Source organism: Aphelocoma coerulescens, chromosome 17, assembly GCF_041296385.1.
Source record: "Aphelocoma coerulescens isolate FSJ_1873_10779 chromosome 17, UR_Acoe_1.0, whole genome shotgun sequence".
In the NCBI taxonomy this organism is placed as follows: domain Eukaryota; kingdom Metazoa; phylum Chordata; class Aves; order Passeriformes; family Corvidae; genus Aphelocoma; species Aphelocoma coerulescens.
In genome coordinates this window covers 9,773,710-9,792,500 of record NC_091030.1, presented here as the reverse complement: position 1 = coordinate 9,792,500, position 18,791 = coordinate 9,773,710, and the positions used below count along the sequence as shown (strand labels likewise).

The window sequence follows — 18,791 nt, the reverse complement described above, 5'->3', positions numbered from 1 at the left end:
TGAAATGGGTAAAATTGGGCTTTTTTGAATAGCAGGAGGGGTGCTGGAGTAGTCTTGAGATACGTTTTTAAATATAAGAGTGTTTTAACTTACTGGGCTGTTTTATAATAGCTTTTAGGAACAAAATGTTCTTATAAGATGCTATATCATCTTAATGTATGTGTTTGTGGTTTCACCTAGCATGAAATCAGTAATTGTTGGTATTATAAGCAACAGTTTTCCAGTGCTGGATTTTTAGCATGACCTCAGAATTTAAACTAGATGAGAACTCTTAGTTTTTCTTTATAAAATGCAGTCACTGAAGATAGAAGTATCCTTTCAAAAACCAGAGAAATTCTTCTCTATCACTGTATTTTCTGGTTTGGGTTCCTAATAAAGAAGTTAATTTTTTTGTCGGTGGAATCCTGTGCTATTGGGATATTGTAAACACCATCCATGGCCAGGTCACTGGCTGTCCACTGTTTTGAATCCCAAGATTAATAGCTCTCCTGAGTTAATTTAAATACAGGGAAGTTTGCAGCAAAGATACAAACTTCTATCAGGAACAATACAGCAAATAGTTGTTGTATAAATATATATAGAAATAGAAAATAGTAAAACAATCAATGGAAGGTGTAGGAGGAATTACACAACCTTGTAAAATACAGTATATTTTGAAATACTTTTTCTTTTGAGTAGTGCATAATTTGGTTCCTGACTCTTTTAATCTTTATAGCTCATCTGAAAAGGAAAGGAAAAATGCTGTGGTGATGGTTGCTGTTTGTGAGCTGCTCTCAGTGGTATGATGGCTTGTCTGTAATTTGATGAACTATTGTATGTTCAGTTAATTACTCCAGGAATGACTGAGGTATGCGTGCTTGCAAGCTGGTACTTATGCAGATTGCTACTTCTATTCTGCTGGTAATTTTTCTTTCCACTGGCATTGAAACAGAGTTTATAACAAAACCAACAATCTTTATACATTTATAGATAAACTATAAAACTTTTATGGCAGTCTTTATATAGAAACTAATGGTCTTTCTTGTACAGGGTCTATGAGCATTGTGAAAACATTGCACACAGGGAAAAATAAAAAGCACTTTCTTTGTGTCATTGAGAGTTGTGTGATTGGAGAGTAGTTACACAGTGCTGGCCACTAATGGAGCATAAACCCCCTGTCTTGGAAAGGGGACCAAGTTGCTTGAACAGGGATAAGTATAATCCAATTGGATATTTCTGAATTGCACATAATATTCTGAGTACAAACTTTTTACCTTACAGGTTGCATACACAGTATGATAAAACCTGTCTTAAGAGTAATTTAAAATAATAGCTGTCCTTTCAGGAGCAGATGAAGAAGTTGGGTGGAAAAGGCTGAGCAATTAATCATTTAGAAAATGTAGAAAAGTGGTCCTGGTGTTGTGAAAGCCACTTTGTATTAAATCAAGCCAGTGTAAATAGTAAATATATTAAGCATTTGATACTCTTGGTCTGTACAGAGCTCTCCCCCTGCGTTTGAACAGGGAGGGTTTTTAAGTGAAATCCAAATGAAGCAGGATGAGTAAAGCAGGGCAGGTGTGGCCATGGCACTGTACAGGGAGCACTGTCAGCTGGGGGGGAAAACAGCAGCAGGAAGGGCACCTCTGGGGGAGGTGTCCCTGGAGCAGGTGAGGAGCTCCCCTCAGGTGCAGGTGGGACAGCAGCTGTTTCATTGGAGTTTTCTGCAGGCACCACAGTCATGAGAACAGAGGTGGTGGACAGGACCAAACCATGGGCTTTGGCTATAGAACTGAGTGCTTCCTGACTTCAGAGTGTTTTTCTAGACCAGATGTATTTCCATTAATATAGGAAAGTGAAGAAAAATCCTCATTTATTTCTCCTTTGTTCTGTCTTAATCATCTTTGTCATATGGTAAAAGTTGTATTTTCATTGCATTTCTTTAGACCAAGTAGCTGAGAGGTTAGCTTTTCTTATATATTTCTATTTGTGCCTTTTATATGTCTCTCTGGTATCATTTAATTAGAATTAAAAGTGCAGAACCTATTCAAGCCCAATGTCTTTGTGTCTGTAGTGGGGTATGGGTCTGTGTTCCAGGCGCATTGCAGGGCCTTTGTGCCACAGCAGACCAGGAGAGCTGCACAGCAAAGGTAATTTGCTTCCTAACAGAACCTTTGACATAGTCCGTTCAGCCAAGCTCCATTTTAAAATTGAAGTTAGTAGTTCTAAGAATGATAGGTTAGTTAAGTATTTCCGTGGTGAGAGAATTCAGCCAGGATATGTATTTGACTGCCTGATAGAAGATCTGGTTTCAATGATCCATCAGATCTGCTCAGATGTTCACGTAGCATTGTAATATTCGAGATGTCTGTCTTATTTTCTTACTCCTGTTTGGTGATGGGCTACAAAAATCATTGCAATTGCTGTGAGCAGAGTAAAATCAGCCTGTGTGAGCATGAAAGAAATTAGTTCTGAAGTCTAAGACATGCTGTGAGTGAGAAAATACCCAAAACTGGGTTTTTTTTTCTTCAAGCTGGTGGTTGAAGTAGCTGCTGCACATGATCCTGTCTGGGAAAGAGCTGAGGTGGAAATGTTGGTTTTCCTGTTTGTGCATTATTGATAGTATTAATTGAATATCTTTTCAGTTATTATACCTGTGTCTCAGAAGTCATGGTGCAGGGAAGGAGTAGTAGAAGTGCAGAAAGCAAATAGTAATTAACTGGCAATTAATATTTTGAAGGAGCTCAGGAGGTTGCTTGGTTTTGGCCTGAGAGTACCTGAGGTAGTGTTGGACTCTGGAGTCTGTCTGTGAAAACCATGTCAAAAGCCAGTGTGTCCAGAAGTCAGAAGAATTCTGAATAGAAATAGAGGAGTAATTGGGTTCAACTGTGAGGATATGTGTCCAAGCCACTTTCTAAACAATTTCAGTTCTCTTTCATGTAAAATTTGAATCGATACTGGAAGTTTGCTAAACACAATTTGATTTCACTGCAGATGGTTCAGTGAGTGCAAATATTACTGGTTACAATCGTATGGCCTTTGTTATACAAGAGGTCAGACTAGATGATCATAATGGTCCCTTCTGGTCTTAAAAATCTGTGAATTTATGAATAATTTAAAACCTGTCCTGCCAACTCTTATTCATTGAGGTGGTCATATTAAAATCCTGTGGGACTGCTCGTGTGAGTAGAGGTTGTGGGATCAGGCCTAGAGTGAGTAATCATTATCACTTTTGTTTAAATTTATTGATAAAGGTATAAAATATCCACTGCAAGTAAAGCTGGGTTTCTTTAAAATGGGACATACTTCAGCAGCATTATTCTACTTGGGCTTGTGGAGCCAGTCAGTAGCAAAGTAGGTTTGGAGATTGTCTTGTACCAGGCTCCTGGACCATTCAGTTTTATACAGGTGCTATTGATCAATTCGTAAACTATTTCAAAATTATTGTTTAGAGACTTGTAATATGTAGGAAGCATCTTTGTTTAGTTTAAGAAGAATATGAAATAATATTCAAGGTCCTGCCAATGGGGGTTCAGGCATGTTAAAGTACAACCAGCTCATCTCCCTGCACGTAAAGCTCTTCTGTGCTCTGACTGGTGGTGGTGGTGTTTGCATGGACAGCAATATTGGGAAGTGCTGTCCCTTGCAAAGGAGGATTTGGTGGTGATTGATAGATGACACTCATTGGTATTCACAAACTCAAACTGTCATGCGTGTCTGGACAGCAGCATGGAACTGGTGGCACGTTATAGGGACAAGCTGGAAATTACCCTGTGTTAACTTCGGATTCTGAGTTTGGCCATCTTTGGTCATATCAGCTCTCCTTTCTTCTAGTAAAAACCACTTTCCAGGGCTAAGAAATGTTTTTGTAGCTCTCGGGTTTTTGACCACAATCCTCTCTAGGATATTCTTGTATTTGAAAATCTGAAGGTTGTAGAAATGCTGATAAATGTGAAAAGCTTTTTCCTCTTACAACCTTCAGTTGTCTGAGGTGATCACTGACTCCATCTCATCTCTGCAGAATATTTTATAAAAGTTCTTCTTGCCCTGTGGGCAGGAGTGTCCTCATCATACTCATCATTCAGTCTCGTTCTTTAGGGAATTCTCAAACAGGTGCAATGGGAATACGAGCCTGAGAAACAGGGCCTTGGGAAGTTTCAAAGTTGGTCAGCTGTTGCCCCCTTTGGGATGCTTGTTTAGTTTTGTTACACTTCTTCACTGCAACAGGCAGATATTACCTGGGTGAGGGAGGTGTTAAATAGCTTATTAGTGGCAGCATTGAACACGTTCCTCAGCAGAGAGGAGCATCTTGGGTACAGCAGTTGGACACCTGTGAGAAGGCAAATCCAGGGATTGTACCAGCTGCTGGTATTTGATAACACCGTGAGAGCTGTGTCATTAGCAGTCAGATTTCATTTTCAGGTAACAATTCTCGAAGTGTTGTTCTGATTTCTTCTGAGTCCACTGGCAGCAATGGAACTGGTTTCCTCAGTACTTGCCAGGAATTAGGTGTTTGCTCAGTTGCTGGTTTGGATTCCCAGTCTGTAGCTTGCTCCTGCTGAGGGTGTCACTGATGGGGGATTTATGGTATGGAATGACAAAGGGAATTCAGGATTCTCTTTGGTAACCAGTGCAGGAAGAAATTGAAGTCTAATGTTAATCTCTCAGTTTTTAATGCTTTGAATTTTCATAAAAGAATTTCAGTGAAATTACTTAATTTTGCAGTGAGAGATGGTAGAATGTCTGTAATAGGGAAATGGCAGAAATGTGATTCCAGAGACCTCCTGTGCACAGAGGCAGAGGCTGGTGACCAACCCTTACCTTGTCCTCTTAAACACAAAATTCTGCTCTTGGCTTTAAAGTGTTCCAACATTGCAAGTTTCTGCACATCCTTTCTCTTGAACAAGAGATGGGAGTTGATTTTTAATGCTATTTACTATTTGTTGAACTAAGTTGTTTGTTTCTTTTTTTTTTTTGTTTTGTTTTGTTTTTGTTTTTTGTTTTTTGTTTTTTTTTTCCTGGTTGGTTGTTTATAACATCCTAGGGATTAATTTTTCCTTTTATTCAGTTTCCCATCTGTTGTGCCTGGATGTGGCAGAAGTGTATATGAGAATTTGCACCCAGCTAGAAGAGATGACAATCTTTAAAAAAGTTGAAACTGTTTCTGGGGTTTTTCCTATCTCATGGAGAATGAATCTCCTGTTGGGGCTGAACTACAGTGCAGATTTATAGAGGTGTAACATAGTCACATGGATGGGATTTCATTTTAGGTTTTTAATTTCGGTTTGGAGCTCTGGCCCTTCTCTTTTAACATATTATATTTGTGTGAATGAATTCCTGTGATTTGTGTTATCTGATTATAGCAAAGATCAACTCTGGTTGTGTATGTGACTGAAAATCTAATTGGAATAGTGCTGTCATAATAGTCTCCTGTAATCATAAAGTTTGGATTTGATGAACAGAGCTCCTTTTCAGGTGCTGTAGCAGACACTGCTTTCGAGTATTTCCTTGCCTGTGTTTTGGGGAGGCTGCACAGTGGATGGGGCAGTGGTGATTAGCAAAGCCTGATCCTGCCCAGTTATGTAACAGGGCATTTCTTCTGTGCACGTCTTGTTAACTCTCCGCTGCAGACCTTTATTGGTGCTTCTTCAATAATTTGTTTAAACTATGCAGTACAGATTCCTTATTTTAGCACTAAGACTTACAAAGGCTTCTTTTAGCAGCCTTTAATTTTGTACTTATGTATGTGACATAGCCTGTGGCTGTGATCTCTGCTGTGAATCTGCAGTTGTTTTGGGATGAAAGCAGAAGGCAGCTGGAAACTCAGTAGCTACATCTAGCTGTCTACCTAGAGAAGGCCTTGATTTCAAGTTTATCTAAACAAGCTCGACTAATCCCAACTATCTGGGGGGATCCACTGTCAAAACAAGCAGCATGGCCCTAAGGCAAACACAGCCATACAGAAATGAAGGCTGGGACTTCCAATACTCTGATGACTGCATACTGGAGGCTTTTTTTCCTGAAAAGAGAGTAAGAGAGGTACAATTTGCATAATGCCTTTTCATCAGGAACTTTTGGAAAGCTGACAGAGGTCCAGCTTATAGCGCTGTAGCCACAATACAGAGTCTATAGGAGAATCCTTGAATGACCTGACCATATTGAAAGAAAAAATGAAAGCATCGAAGTATAGCCAAGTGAGTGTGGAAAAGAGGGCTGGTGCATTGTCTAACATCTGCTCTACTTCTCGTTAGTTTTGTTCTTCAGTATTCTATGTGGACTTTGGAGAAACCTAAGACAGCCTAACATGAATCCTATAATCTTCCTTCTGAATATTTATGTAGTGTGCCAGCCTCTAAGCTGTCCTTTGCATCTTCCTACTTCCCCCTCATTTTCATGCTCTCAAATGAGGCCAACATTTCAAAAGCTAAATAAATGTTTGTGAATGTTTATAAAAGATTTGCATAAATTTGTCCTTGTTTGACAAAGATCACTTTTTTCTTATGCCAGTTCTGAAATATTTTAAAGGTTTCAGTGCTTGTCTTGACAACAAAGTCCTGCCTCAGAGAACAATGATTGCTGATTAAGTGGGTATGTGCTCGGAGCTGAATAGAGCGATGGAGACGACGGCTGAAAGGGCCACTCATCTTAAGCCAGAATTATAATATTTAACAAATGCTAACCGAAGGATAGATTTAAAGCTTTGGTTTTGGTGCAGTGTACCTGTGCAACTGACTTACAGGCTGAGCAGGATGTGATTATCTTTTCACAGCTAATAGTTCTTACCTAATTTCTGCTAAATCTGCAAGTGAAAATACTCCTAGGTTTTAGTCACTAAATGTTTAAAATACATTTAATTGAATCAATGTTCCAGCTCTCTGACATTGACACTTCTTACCTTTACCAATTGATCACTGTTTATGCACATAATTGGATCTGGTTTTTTTTATACCTGGTTGTATAATTTTTCAATTCTTTGTGATTTAAGATTGGAACAATTACTCAACAGTACAACAGTAGCTGTAGATTTTTGTAGCTAAAATCTATTTCTCTTACAATAAAACTAAATCTCTGCTTTTACTGAAGGGGTTTTGAAGACATTTGTTGAAAAACTGCTTAAATATTTAGTTCAGCTTTACTTTCAGATATTTTTCTACTGGAGAAAAGTAATAGCCGTTCCTCTTCTTTTGTTCTATGAGTTGAGAGGTTGAAGTTGTCATTAAGGCAAAAACTAGAGCTACTTCTCTGACACAGTTTTTATCACATCTGCTAGGCCTGTGTCCCAGGAGGAGCTGAGCAGAGCCCGGAATTCAGCGTAGGCCCATTATCTCCTGTTTTTGCGTGTGTTGTAAAAGGAGTGAGACCTCAGGGAGGCTTGGAGCCTCCTCCCGTGTAATGTCCAAATCAGATTTGAAGGACTGGTGGCAGGAAAGCTTTGGCCTTGGGGTGTGAATTCTAAGAAACAGAGTCACAATTAGGTTTAAAAAATTCAGGGATTTTGAGCTTTATCTTGAAATATGTTTTTAGTAATGCAAGGAGAAAAGTTGCCCATCTGTGCACGTATTTTGTACGTTTAAAATATTTAAATACTAGCAGGCCTCAATATGCTTAGGAAATGTTATTTATCTCCTGCTCTTCCTGTTTCCAGGATTGTGGATATGCGTGTTGGGAGTTGTTTGTGTGTTTGTTTATTTAAAACAACATTTTCCTGAGAACAATCAGTTACCTTCAATGAAATGACATTATTTTGTATGGCCCTGTTCCCCTGCTGACCCTCAGGCAGGGAGAGGTGACTTGGGTAATAGAACCCTCCCCTAATTCAAGCTTTAGAATTTCTCAGAAAGAGCTGATGGATTTCTGGAACACAGAGCAAATGGCTAATCTAGTGCTATAAAGTTGTATTGGAATACCAGTAGAAATAGAAAAGTAGAGATAAAACTAAATTCAGGCAATTTAAAGTAGTTCTATTATGTCCAGATTTTTTTGGGCATAGAACATTCTTTTAAAGAACGGATTAAAATTATTTCTTAAATTATTTTGTACGTTACAAAATTTAGTAATGCTCCGTACTGCTGTAAGGCGTAAAAAGATTTTATTGCAAAATCAATGCAATATGAAATTTGACATAACTATTTTAAACTAGCAATGATTTTTTTAAAAGAGTCTTTGTTGTATCAGTTTTCTCAAAACTAGAAAAATCTTCAGAACTCAGAGAAATTTTGAGTTTAAGTTTATTGTTTGCTTTCTCTGCTTTGTCATGTTGCTCAATCTCAGTGTTTTGTTGTGGCTGTGTGATGCTGGCCCCAGTGCAGGGTCCTCACTTTGGAATTTGGGAATTCATTTTTATAAGCTACTGGCATTGAAAGGCTTCTCTTGAATTTTAACTACAAGTTACACCATTTGTTAATTGATGAGAATGCTCTGTAATCATAACTTCGGGGAAATTTGATGTGAATTAATATAAACTGGCACTAATAATAAATGCAAATTCAGATTTAAGTTCTCAGAACACGAGATGAATGATCCCTGTTTGTCACTCAGAGCTGTGGTCAGTTTAGGGGTTGAATTTTCTGTGCTGGCATTGCTTTCTTACATTTTTATTCTATAAGTAAAAGTTTGAGTAGTTGCTTTGCGAAATGTTTAAAGTTACCAAATTGTTCCTGAGGTGTTTATTAGTGTGCAGAAAGCTGTTCCCTTTGCTAGGAGAATGTCTGTGACCAACCCTGCACAGCCAACAGAACTGATGGTGTTCTGGATCGTTCTGTTCCTCTGGGCTTTAAACAGAATTGTTATCAGGCTTAAGTTGGTTATTTGGGTGGACTGACAACTTTTTTTTTTATTCTTAAATCTGTTGTTCCCTTGCAGTGGATCATTTAATTAATTGTTAGCTTAAAATTATTCAAATAGATGAATTAAATATAAGAGCTGTTTACAATTCTCTGGGTATAGGAGAGATTAATGTACAATCCAAATTTAATTGGATAATATTTTGCTTCAGTTAATGTCTTAGCACTTTTTAGTGCTGTATTAACATTTCTGCAGTGTTTAAATTTGATGTTGCTTCTAAGGAGCATAAAGTCATCTGTAGTTGCTCACTGGTCAAGTGGGCATCCTGTTCCCTGTGCTCACATCCCCTGTGCCCATCAGGCTGGGTGCATTTCTCTTCTGGGCCCTCCTTGTTCTCCAGTTTCTCCTCCATCCTTCCTCAGTCTGTTGATGTTCTAGGAAGTCTCTTGGTGTCCCTCCATGGCAGAGGGAGCGTGTCATGCTGGTTTGCTGGGTTCAGATGACCTTTCAAGCTGGATAAGATGAAAAGTGTTTGTATTGCCACCCTCTCTGTGTAACGTTTTTACTGGCAGCAGCCTCAGCTGTACTTTGCCTCTGGTGTAAGGGCAAGGAAGTAAAACAGCATCCACCTTTTTCATCATGGAGTCATCTCTTCTCTCCATGGAAAACTCCTCTCACTGGCCATGCTCTGTTCTCTTGTTAAATATACTTGTGGGGTTTTGGGGTTCCTTCCTTTCCCCCTCCCCTCCAGGATCCACAGCTAAAGGTCCAGTCTCTGCTCTGGGTGGTCTTTCCAATTTCATCCAGATTTTCCTCAGGTTTTCCGTTACAGGTTCCCAACCTGTTGGTTTGTGTGGTGTGTTGTTTCCCTGCTCTGACTCACATTCCTGTTTAGGTATCACACCTTATTCACTCATTTTTAACGGATCTCCCTGTATTTTAATTTCTTTTCTGTCCAAATTCTCCCTACACTTCTTGTTCCCCTTTGCATCTCTGTTGTCTTGTGAATCTTTCTAAGAGCAGATACTTTGCAGCAGCCCCTTCTCTAGCCCAGACATTTGCACATCATTTATCAGTGCAGTTTTAATTGCAGCTGCCTGTGGGATATTTGTTAGTGATGTTCATTTGAGCAGGAGAAGTGAAGCAACACACTGTATTTAAGAGAATCTCAAGTTGTTCTGTTGATTTGGAAGTGGGAGCATACGGTGAAGAGTTTAAAAATAAAAAAAGACTTCAGCTGCAGCTTGCATATTAAATTCACAAGTGAATGTGCACATTTTTTCAGCATTGTTGAGCTGTCTTTACTGTTTGGTTGCTACAGAGGGATGATTTGGGACACGAGCCCGGTGTGTATTGTGTGTATTTCCCAGCCTGGCTTTCCAAGTCTGTCCTGTGTGTGTAGGAAAGCCTTGCAGAGCCTGCCTCACCTTCAGAGGTGGTTGTGACACAAAAGGGCTGAGCGCAGTGTTCCTGCCTCATTTATTTTGAAAACTTTGCTACTGAAACCAAACTTAATCAATGAGCTCTGTGTTGTCTCCGATAAGTTATGTACTGGCTTTATTGATTGGGAAGGATTTTAGAAAGCCCATGTGGGGTTTATAATGTCAGCAGTGTTTTGATTATGAAAAGAGTTGGAACCTTGGGACGGGGAGCCAGGTGGTGCCTGTGCTCCAGCTCCTGGTGCTGCGGCTGCGCTGGATCCCCCGGGACACGGTTCATGCCCTGCACTTTAGCTCTGGTGACTGGCTGCTGGAGATGCACTTTTTGCTCATTAAAATGTTAAAAATCAAACTGCATGTAAAAAGATTTGTGAAAATATAAACTTGGGGATTGATCCAGAAAACTGGTGTGTGATCCCCTGGAGACCCCGGCGGCAGCTCCCGGGTAATTTATGTTGATCAGCTGCCTGTCCTGGATTGCTGGGGGGGTTCTGGTCGTCTTTTTAGGGGGCTTTGCTTTACAGGCATTTATGTAGGTTTTTCTTTATGAAAATAGGCATAAGGGAATAAAACAAGAAAACAGACTGTTGATACTTCCTCTGTGCTTCATGGTGGTTAAAAAAAAAAAAAAAGAGTGTGAGATGTTGACATGGAGCAATTCTAGGTTATGTTTTGTTATGGTTTTTGTCTGAAATCATAAAGAAATGAAGATTTTTCTAGGTCATAATTAATAACCCACCTAAAGAGGTTGGGGTAGGACACTGTATATGAATGATGCAGGTATTGCTTATCTTTCAAACTGAGGAATATTTAAAGAATTTTTTTAAAAAGCAGCATTATATTTAGAGTAATGAGCTTGCAACTTGAGCAAAAATTGAATAGTTCTCCAGTAATTGTTCTTCTTACATGCAAAAGATCAGCAGTTTTGCTAATTAAAAACTAATTCTACGTATGTTATTTACATTCTTTTAATAGTTAGCTTTGAAAAATAAGTCTGCAGTTAACCTGTGCTAGTCTCAATTTTTTTGGTTGTGAATCGAGCCAGATAAGAATCGGTGTATAATGAATGGCAAATTACATCCAATGACATTGCAAAAGCCAGATAATATCACTGTAAAGTCTTTCTTTAAAGGAGAAGGCAATGTAGAGCAGTACAGAGCAAATGTATGGCCTGTTTAAATGAACATTTCATTTGCTGTGTTTAGGAAGCTGTAAATATCAAGGAACAAATACAGAGTAAGTTCTGAATAATGCACTTCTCCAGTGACACAATGCTGATGAGATGCTGAATGTTTTATTATGTGAATGGTTTTACTTGCAGTTACAGGAATTATTCAAGTCATCAAAATAATAGAGAGAATGTAGTCTGCCTTTTTGAGGTGACTGATGGCTTTATCTTCTTTTTATTTCAGAATTTTATGTATCTGTATGGTTTTGTTTCTGAAATGATAGGTAAACAGTCATTATTTTGAGGACAATATGTATTGATAAGGCCAAAAAAGATACATGCGCTTTGCTCTCCTGCAATTATAATTTCATAATTTCAGAATTATTTCGTAGGTTTTTTGTTTGTTTGTTTGTTTGTTGACATTTTGCACTGTAAGATTTCAGTTGTGGCAAAGGACAGCTGTGTAATAGTTAAAATTTGTCAAGATGCAGTTTTTGTGCCTGAGCAATTGAAGTTGTTCAACTTGTGAAAATCAGTGAGATTCTGCACCAGGGGGAACCCAATCATATTAATGAGACCTTTACTATCAAGGCATTATTTTGTATCAAAATAGAGATTTCTACAGTTGACTCTGCAATCTACATAGCTCCTTTCCAAGTTTCCTGCTGCAGTTCAAAGGAGGAGACATCTTGGCTCTACATGGCATTCTTCAATAGATCATTTCTTGTTCTTTAAAAACAGGAGGTTGTTAAATAATCTATCAATAAACTGTCAAGAAGTCAAAGTTTCCATATCTGTTTTTGCCTGAAATCCTCAGAACTTGCCACATTTTAGTTGTCAAGAAACCTCCAAAGAAGAGTGTGAGCAGTTGAGCCTGAAACCACGGCTCAGGATGGGCTGTGCTTGTTTGAATTATGCAGGAGGAACATGTTCCTGCAAGGGAGTCAATATGTTTTGTGCTTCACTGGAGAGGTTATTAGATTGATGGAGTTTATTTGGGAACGATGGCATTTGGCTTAGAAATAAATGAAGCGAGAAGCATCTATTTAGTTATTGATGATAATTTATTGTTATTGGTCAGAAAAGTGTTGAATTTATCAGAGGGTTTGTTGTTTGTTCTGGGTTCTGAAAGCAGAAATAGAATTTACACTTCAGGACCTAAAATATTGAAGTGTGAAGGAGAATGAGCAATGAATTAGCTGCAGGAAAGATCTGCAAACTGAGAAACCTTTATGGTGGGTTGTGGGTTACAGAATTCAAATTTTGAAAATCTAATGGTTTACTTTTGTCTATGAACACAACTGTTTTAGGACTAACATGTTTCTGGTTTTGCCTCCTTAGTGACTGTTTAATGTTGTAAAGTTGAAAATTATTATCTGCTGATCATGTTCTCACTTTTCATATTCATCCTTTTCTTTGCTCTCACATTTAAACGCTTTTCTGTTTGTGGTGCTGTTTTGCAACTTTTACAAAATGGTTTGTAGGTTAAACAATCCGTATTCATTTTAATACACATTATTTTAGTCAGTTTTTTAACACTCAGATTTCCTTTCTAATAGCAGTAGGCAACATTAAACATTCCTGCTATGAGACCTATTGGCTTCATCTTTTGTTATTTATCTTGCTGATGTTAGGAAGTATTCTCTAATCCCCCAGACCTCTGTTCCTAGGTAACAGTCAAAAGCTGTGCCAGCAGAAGTGGTCCTGCCAGGCCAGGCCCATGTGGTTTGGTGTTATTCACTCCAATCCATATGGTCAGGGTAGGGATTGTCCCCAGAGAGGTGTTAACACTCAACAACCCAACCTCCTCCTCCTCTTTGGAGAATTGCTGGATGGCTCCTGCTGCCTGCCCATGTGTGAATCTTGATTAATTTTTCATTTTTAATGAAGTTTGATCATGTTTATTATTTCACATGATTGACTGCCTGGTACTCCTTCCATGTAATTGATAAAGCCCATATTTCTTCATCTGTCTCTTATTTCTTCAGGGCAAAGTTGTGAAATTGTGTGATGTGGTTAATATTAGATTTATTGGTCCCCAAAGATGTATAAATTATCTTTTTTTTTCCTTCTCTCTCTACAGGAAGTTCTACAGACTCTGACCAAGTTTTGTTTCCCCTTCTATGTGGACAGGTATTGTTAGCTTTTCAAACTTTACAAGAAAATAAGCTTGTCAATAAAACTGCTGTAGAAAATAAAAGCCATACCATTCATAGTGTTCTGTCTGTGTGACTGGGACTTAAAGCACCTGAGTGCAAATTATAGTCTTAGAATCACTTTTTCCTGGGGTTTTTATGGGCACCATGAAACAAAAAGAAGTTTCAAAAGTTGGAGTTGTTCAGTGGCAGCACTGTGAGGGCATTTTGTTTTACCTCTGTGCAATGCTTGGATGGAAAATGCTTGTGTAGGAATTGTCAAATATACCTATTAATATCAAAGCTTTGTCTGCTTATACATTTTATTTCTTAATTGCCAAAATTTGGGTGGAACAATTAATTAAATGCTTTACATTGAAAGGCCTTTTGATGTTGCTGGAATGCTGATGCTTTACTTGACAGCTACTTAAGGTGACTTCTAATTTTGGGGGGGAAATAGTAAAGTGGATGTGAGATCTGAGAATATTTAAGTCATGTAATTTAGGAAACTCTGGAACTTTTTTCGTTTTGCTTTTACTGTGAGTTATTTTTGATGGTTTCATGAAAAGAACAAGAACTGAAGTTTTGGAAGGGTACACCAGTGCTCATCTCATCTCTGAGCATCACTTAATTGGTCAGAATAACTTGTCTTCATCAGCTGAGACACTGAATGGTTTGGATTGAGGGAATTGGCCTTTACTGTGATTAAACTGCTGCAAGTCTTTTTCTCATTTTAGAATTTGGAATCACTTTTTTGCTGCTCATCCTTTTCATTTCCTAAGGGGTGGAAGCAGGCAAATACTCATACATTTTTCTCATGTATTTGTTTCTACTAGAAATATTTATGCTTTCTGTGTGTAGATTTATTGTACCTAGGGGTTTTGTTTGTTTTGTTGTTTTTGGTTTTCCTCAGCAATATAACATTTTGAAAGATAGAACACTGAAAACCCATATGGGGTGCAAATGAGAACATAATGAAAAGTGATTCCCATTTCTGGATCCACTTGTTTGTCTGAATATCACAGACTGTCACTGAAAGACTGCAAGCCAACCAGTTTGAACATAAAGGAGACATTGTCACCCAAAACATACTTAATAATTTCAAATGGAGAATGGACTTCCCATGCTGCAGGAGGCAGAACACACCTCAAGTTAAGGCTGTGGCAGCTGAAGGAGATGCTTGTGCTCCTTCTCTTCTGGATGTAATAACACGTGTTGGTGGCACTGAAGGTTCTGGCTCTCAGTGGCAGTCACTCCATTCTTTTCACATTGATTCTGTTCATATGTATTGTGGCCAGTGGTCAAAACCCCAAGGACTGGTTTGCCATTCCTTCAGGCAAGGGACCAGGAGTTTCCTGCTGTTGTGGTGGTGTTATGAGGCAGAGGCTCTTCTCCAGCTGCAGGAGTGCAGAGCTGCTCCTTGGTCCAACTCCCTGCCAGAACTGTGGTAGTCAGGTGTAGGTGCTGGGGGGGATTTATGGCAATCACTCTTCCTCTCTCCCCTTTCCTCTGGCTCTAACTTCTGTCTGCCCCGTTAGAGATGAGATTTGTGCTGCTTCCATCCTGTGAGGCTCTAAATAGACCTTCTGACCGTTTGAAAACAGAGCCGTGAGTCTGAAGGGCTGATACTAAAATCTTAGGAAGAACACTTTTTATGTTGGAAAGTTTATCCTTCCTGTGAAGAACTGGCACTGAAACTTGAGCAAGACCTGTCAGTGAGGTTTGGTTTCTCCAGGTCACATAAATGCAGGACTCTCTAGGTTTGCTCTGGAGGAACTCACCAACTTGTCTGAGTTGTTTAATAAACAAGCTTCTCCCTGCTGCTAATGAAACATGTTTTTTTCCCCTGTTCCATAGTTTTAATTGTCAGCTCAAATGCTATTTCTCACACACGCTCAGCTCTCAACCTTGTTAAAATTAAGCATATAATCCCCTTTTAAAACACCATGCTAAAATCACCATAGTAACATTACATCCAAGCTTTGCAGATAAAACACACCACCAGTGAGGGATTTTTGGGTATCCCCAGCAGCTCAGTGTGGTTTATGGAAGTGGTTGCTCTGCTGACATTTAGATTTCAGGAGGATGATAGTACTTACACTGGCTAATTCTCAGGCTACTGGAGTGCTTTAAATATGTCTTTTTGTTCATCTTCATCACTTCATGTTTTTCCTTCCCTGTTTGGAATCCACTGAAGGATTCTTCTTTCTAAGCTGGACAGTGACATCTTTCCCATCTGGATCCAACTCTTATTTCTGCAAGTCTGTTTTTCTTTTGTTTCCTCTAGGCACTGAGTGTGTACTCTCCCACAGAAATTGTTTTTTGCATGTGGCGTCATAGAAGAGAATATTTTAAGGCCTGTGACTGCTAGTTAAATGGCCTTGAATTTACCAGGGTATTTGTTGCAGTTGGTAGGAGTGCCTTGTAAAGCTGCACGTCAATGCAAGTCAGATTTCTCAGTTCTCAGAAAACCTAAAAAAGCCCTAGAACTTGACCTGAAATAAGTTTTAATTTCCTATAATTAGAAATATTTTGGGTTATATGAGAGAACATGGGGCTGGTTGCTAGTTGATAGTCAGAACCATTTTCTTTTAAAGACAAACTCATTTTTAGTATCCTCCCATGCTTAAAAAATGGGAAAAAACCCCCACAAACCCCCCACTCCTCCCTCATCAAGCGTATGTACGGTTCTAAAGGGTGCATACTCTTTAGTTAATTTCTCAAAAAGACTCTGCTGAAAGAGGAAGTGTTACAGGTTCAATGACTTGCATGTGATACTTGACACAGAGTTAGCTCAGCAGTAATTTTTCTCTCTTGCTCTGTTTCCAGCCATGCTGTTAACCAAGTTGGGCAGAACTTCACATTTGTGCTCACAGACATTGACAGCAAGCAGAGGTTTGGATTCTGTCGCTTATCTTCAGGGGCCAAGAGCTGCTTCTGTATCTTAAGGTAGGTCTGTGGTTTGGCTTCTGGCTGGCTGCAGGAGCAGTGTTTGACTTTGCAGTTACACTGCAATTACCATTTCCAGCTGTTCAGAATTATTTCCCTATCTGGTCCTCAAAGTCACTGCTCTTCTGCACAAGTGGTGCAAAATCCCTTGCACTTGGAGTTCCTCTGTAGATAACTGTATTTGTTTGTAGTCAACATTCTGGAGTTAACAACATGGTAAAAAAAGTCTATTTGCAGTAACTTGATATGACATAGCATGATGGCAGCTGTTATCTTTAGCTGTCACAACTGATCTTGTTAAGACATTTTGTGGACATTTGTATATGCAAGTTTTATTAACAAAGCATCTGTTGGTAACTGAGAAATGTCACTGATGCTCTCCACAGCCCCAAAGTTTGTATGTGTGAGCTTTCCTCTGTCCTGTTGAGGGTTTTGTGAAGTTTGGCATAATAAAGACTGTCAGTGGAAGCTGGAACTATGCATTTCACAGAAAATGGGCCAAGAGGCTCTATCAGAGTAGTTTTTGATAACCTCCCATAGCCATGTTGGAATACAGTCCAGAATTTTTTTTAATATTTGCTGCAAGAAATGATGCCAGTAAAATCAGTTTTGATGTCTACCAATGTTTCAGTTCCATTAAGAACTTCCATGGACTGAAGATTTTCATGTAGCATCTGGTCTGTCTTGTTTTCAACAAATTTAAGAATTGTCTGTCTTCTACTTTCTGCCTTCTGTGTGTTCATGAGGAATTGGAAGTTTAGAAGCAGTGGCCCAAGTAAAGCCAGCCCAGGTAAAGCCAGCCCAGAGGTAACTGGGGACAGCCAGGGAGGTGACAGCACAGTTGGGGCTGAAGCCTCACAAATGAGGACACTGCTCTGTGAGCAGCTGGAGACGTCTGTCAGGGCCATCCCCGGCTGGCTTTGCACAGGACACAACCAGGGTGAGAACAGGGGAACTTGTCTCTGTCCTCTGTGGGGGCACCTCAGAGAGGGACCCTGGGTGTGTCTGACTGAATGTGCCCCCTCTGAAGCATTCCAGGGGGGACATTGCAAAGTACAAGGTCACCTCTCCTTGCAGGGGGCTGCACACAGCAATGCCATGGAATGGGAGCTTAATATTTGGAGAAATTGTTGTGAAATCTACCCAAATTCCTAATTAATTGAGTGGGAGGCAGAGTGACAGGTGTTTGCTCAGTGTCTTCTTTCATTCTGTCTTTTCTGTGGCAGACACTTCAGCTATTATTAGCTCTGGAAGTCCAGCAGCATGGACTGTATCCTGCAGGCAGGAAGGTGTTTCCCAGCTCTTCCCACAGAGCTGCTCCCGTGTACAGTCGGGTGCTGATTCCCTGAGTCTCATGTGGGCAGTGTCTGCTTACAGAAGGTAACTTTGCCTGATTAATGTCAAATTAAAGGAGAAACACAGTTTTAAAAAGAAAATCTGAATGAGGAATAGTCTGGGTCTCTTCTTGATCCCTCCTGGATAAGAGTTCTTTGCTGTCAGCTCCCTTATGTTGAGTGAGTGCCAAGAAGAAATGGAGGAGTTCTGTTGTAGTTAAATGCCTTCTGCTTCAACTCATAACCAAAAAAAAACCAACCACAGTGGATGAATTGGGACTCTTCACTTCCTTCCTGTTGCTTCTTTCTCCTGTGCACTGATGAGAAAAAGAAAGTTCATCATTAATGCAAGTTTATGCAGGTTTTAGAGGATAATAAAGAGTGTAAATCAGCAATACATGAAATCACTTCCTCTGTTCCCAGGACTGCAGCTCCCGTTATTGATGTGAATCTTCTCAGTGTCCTTTATGTACTAAAGGATGGTGCATGGTAAATGGATGGGGAAAAACATGCTGAAAAATGTGAGAACGATAAGTAAAACCAAATGGGGATGAAAAGAATGTTTAATTGTTTTTAAATTACAGATTGGATGGCAGCAAGCTTCAAATATTCCTTGCTATGCTCAGCAACAGTATAAGAAATAAGTGATGGTGTTTATTACTAGAGATGTTATTCACGTGCTTATCAGGGATTTTCTAGGTCTGGCCATGGTAAAATGGTTTGGAGGTAGAAAACCATCACATGTTTAGATTAGTTATTGAAGAAGAACAGCAGAAAAAGGAAATTGTTTTCTCTCAGAGAGTGCTTTAAAAAATTTCTGCAGCATTCTGGAAGCAAAGTTGGAAGCTGACCCAGTACTCGAGGGCCAGAAGTCAGGGTCTGGACTTGAGCTTTGAAGTGACTCAGAGGCTTTTCCCTGTGGATGCAGAGCACAGCAAGGCGCCTCTTGGAGTTCAGTAGCAGTGGGGTTACCGTATGGCCAGCAGAGAGGCAATTCCATTTGGCA

The 18,791-nt window shown here is 39.5% G+C and overlaps 1 protein-coding gene across 8 annotated transcripts in view; it reads left to right on the top strand.

Annotated features, from left to right (window-relative positions):
- Positions 1-18,791, top strand: part of DENND1A (DENN domain containing 1A) — a 159,570-nt gene that overhangs the window by 33,502 nt on the left and 107,277 nt on the right. For all 8 annotated transcript variants that reach the window (XR_011155642.1, XM_069032080.1, XM_069032081.1 and 5 more), the window contains 2 exons: positions 13,451-13,500; positions 16,332-16,451. Coding sequence is in view for 7 of the 8 variants with exons in the window: in XM_069032080.1 (XP_068888181.1) it covers positions 13,451-13,500; positions 16,332-16,451 (170 nt within the window). In the remaining variant the exon portion in view is untranslated. The remainder of the gene's footprint in view (positions 1-13,450; positions 13,501-16,331; positions 16,452-18,791) is intronic.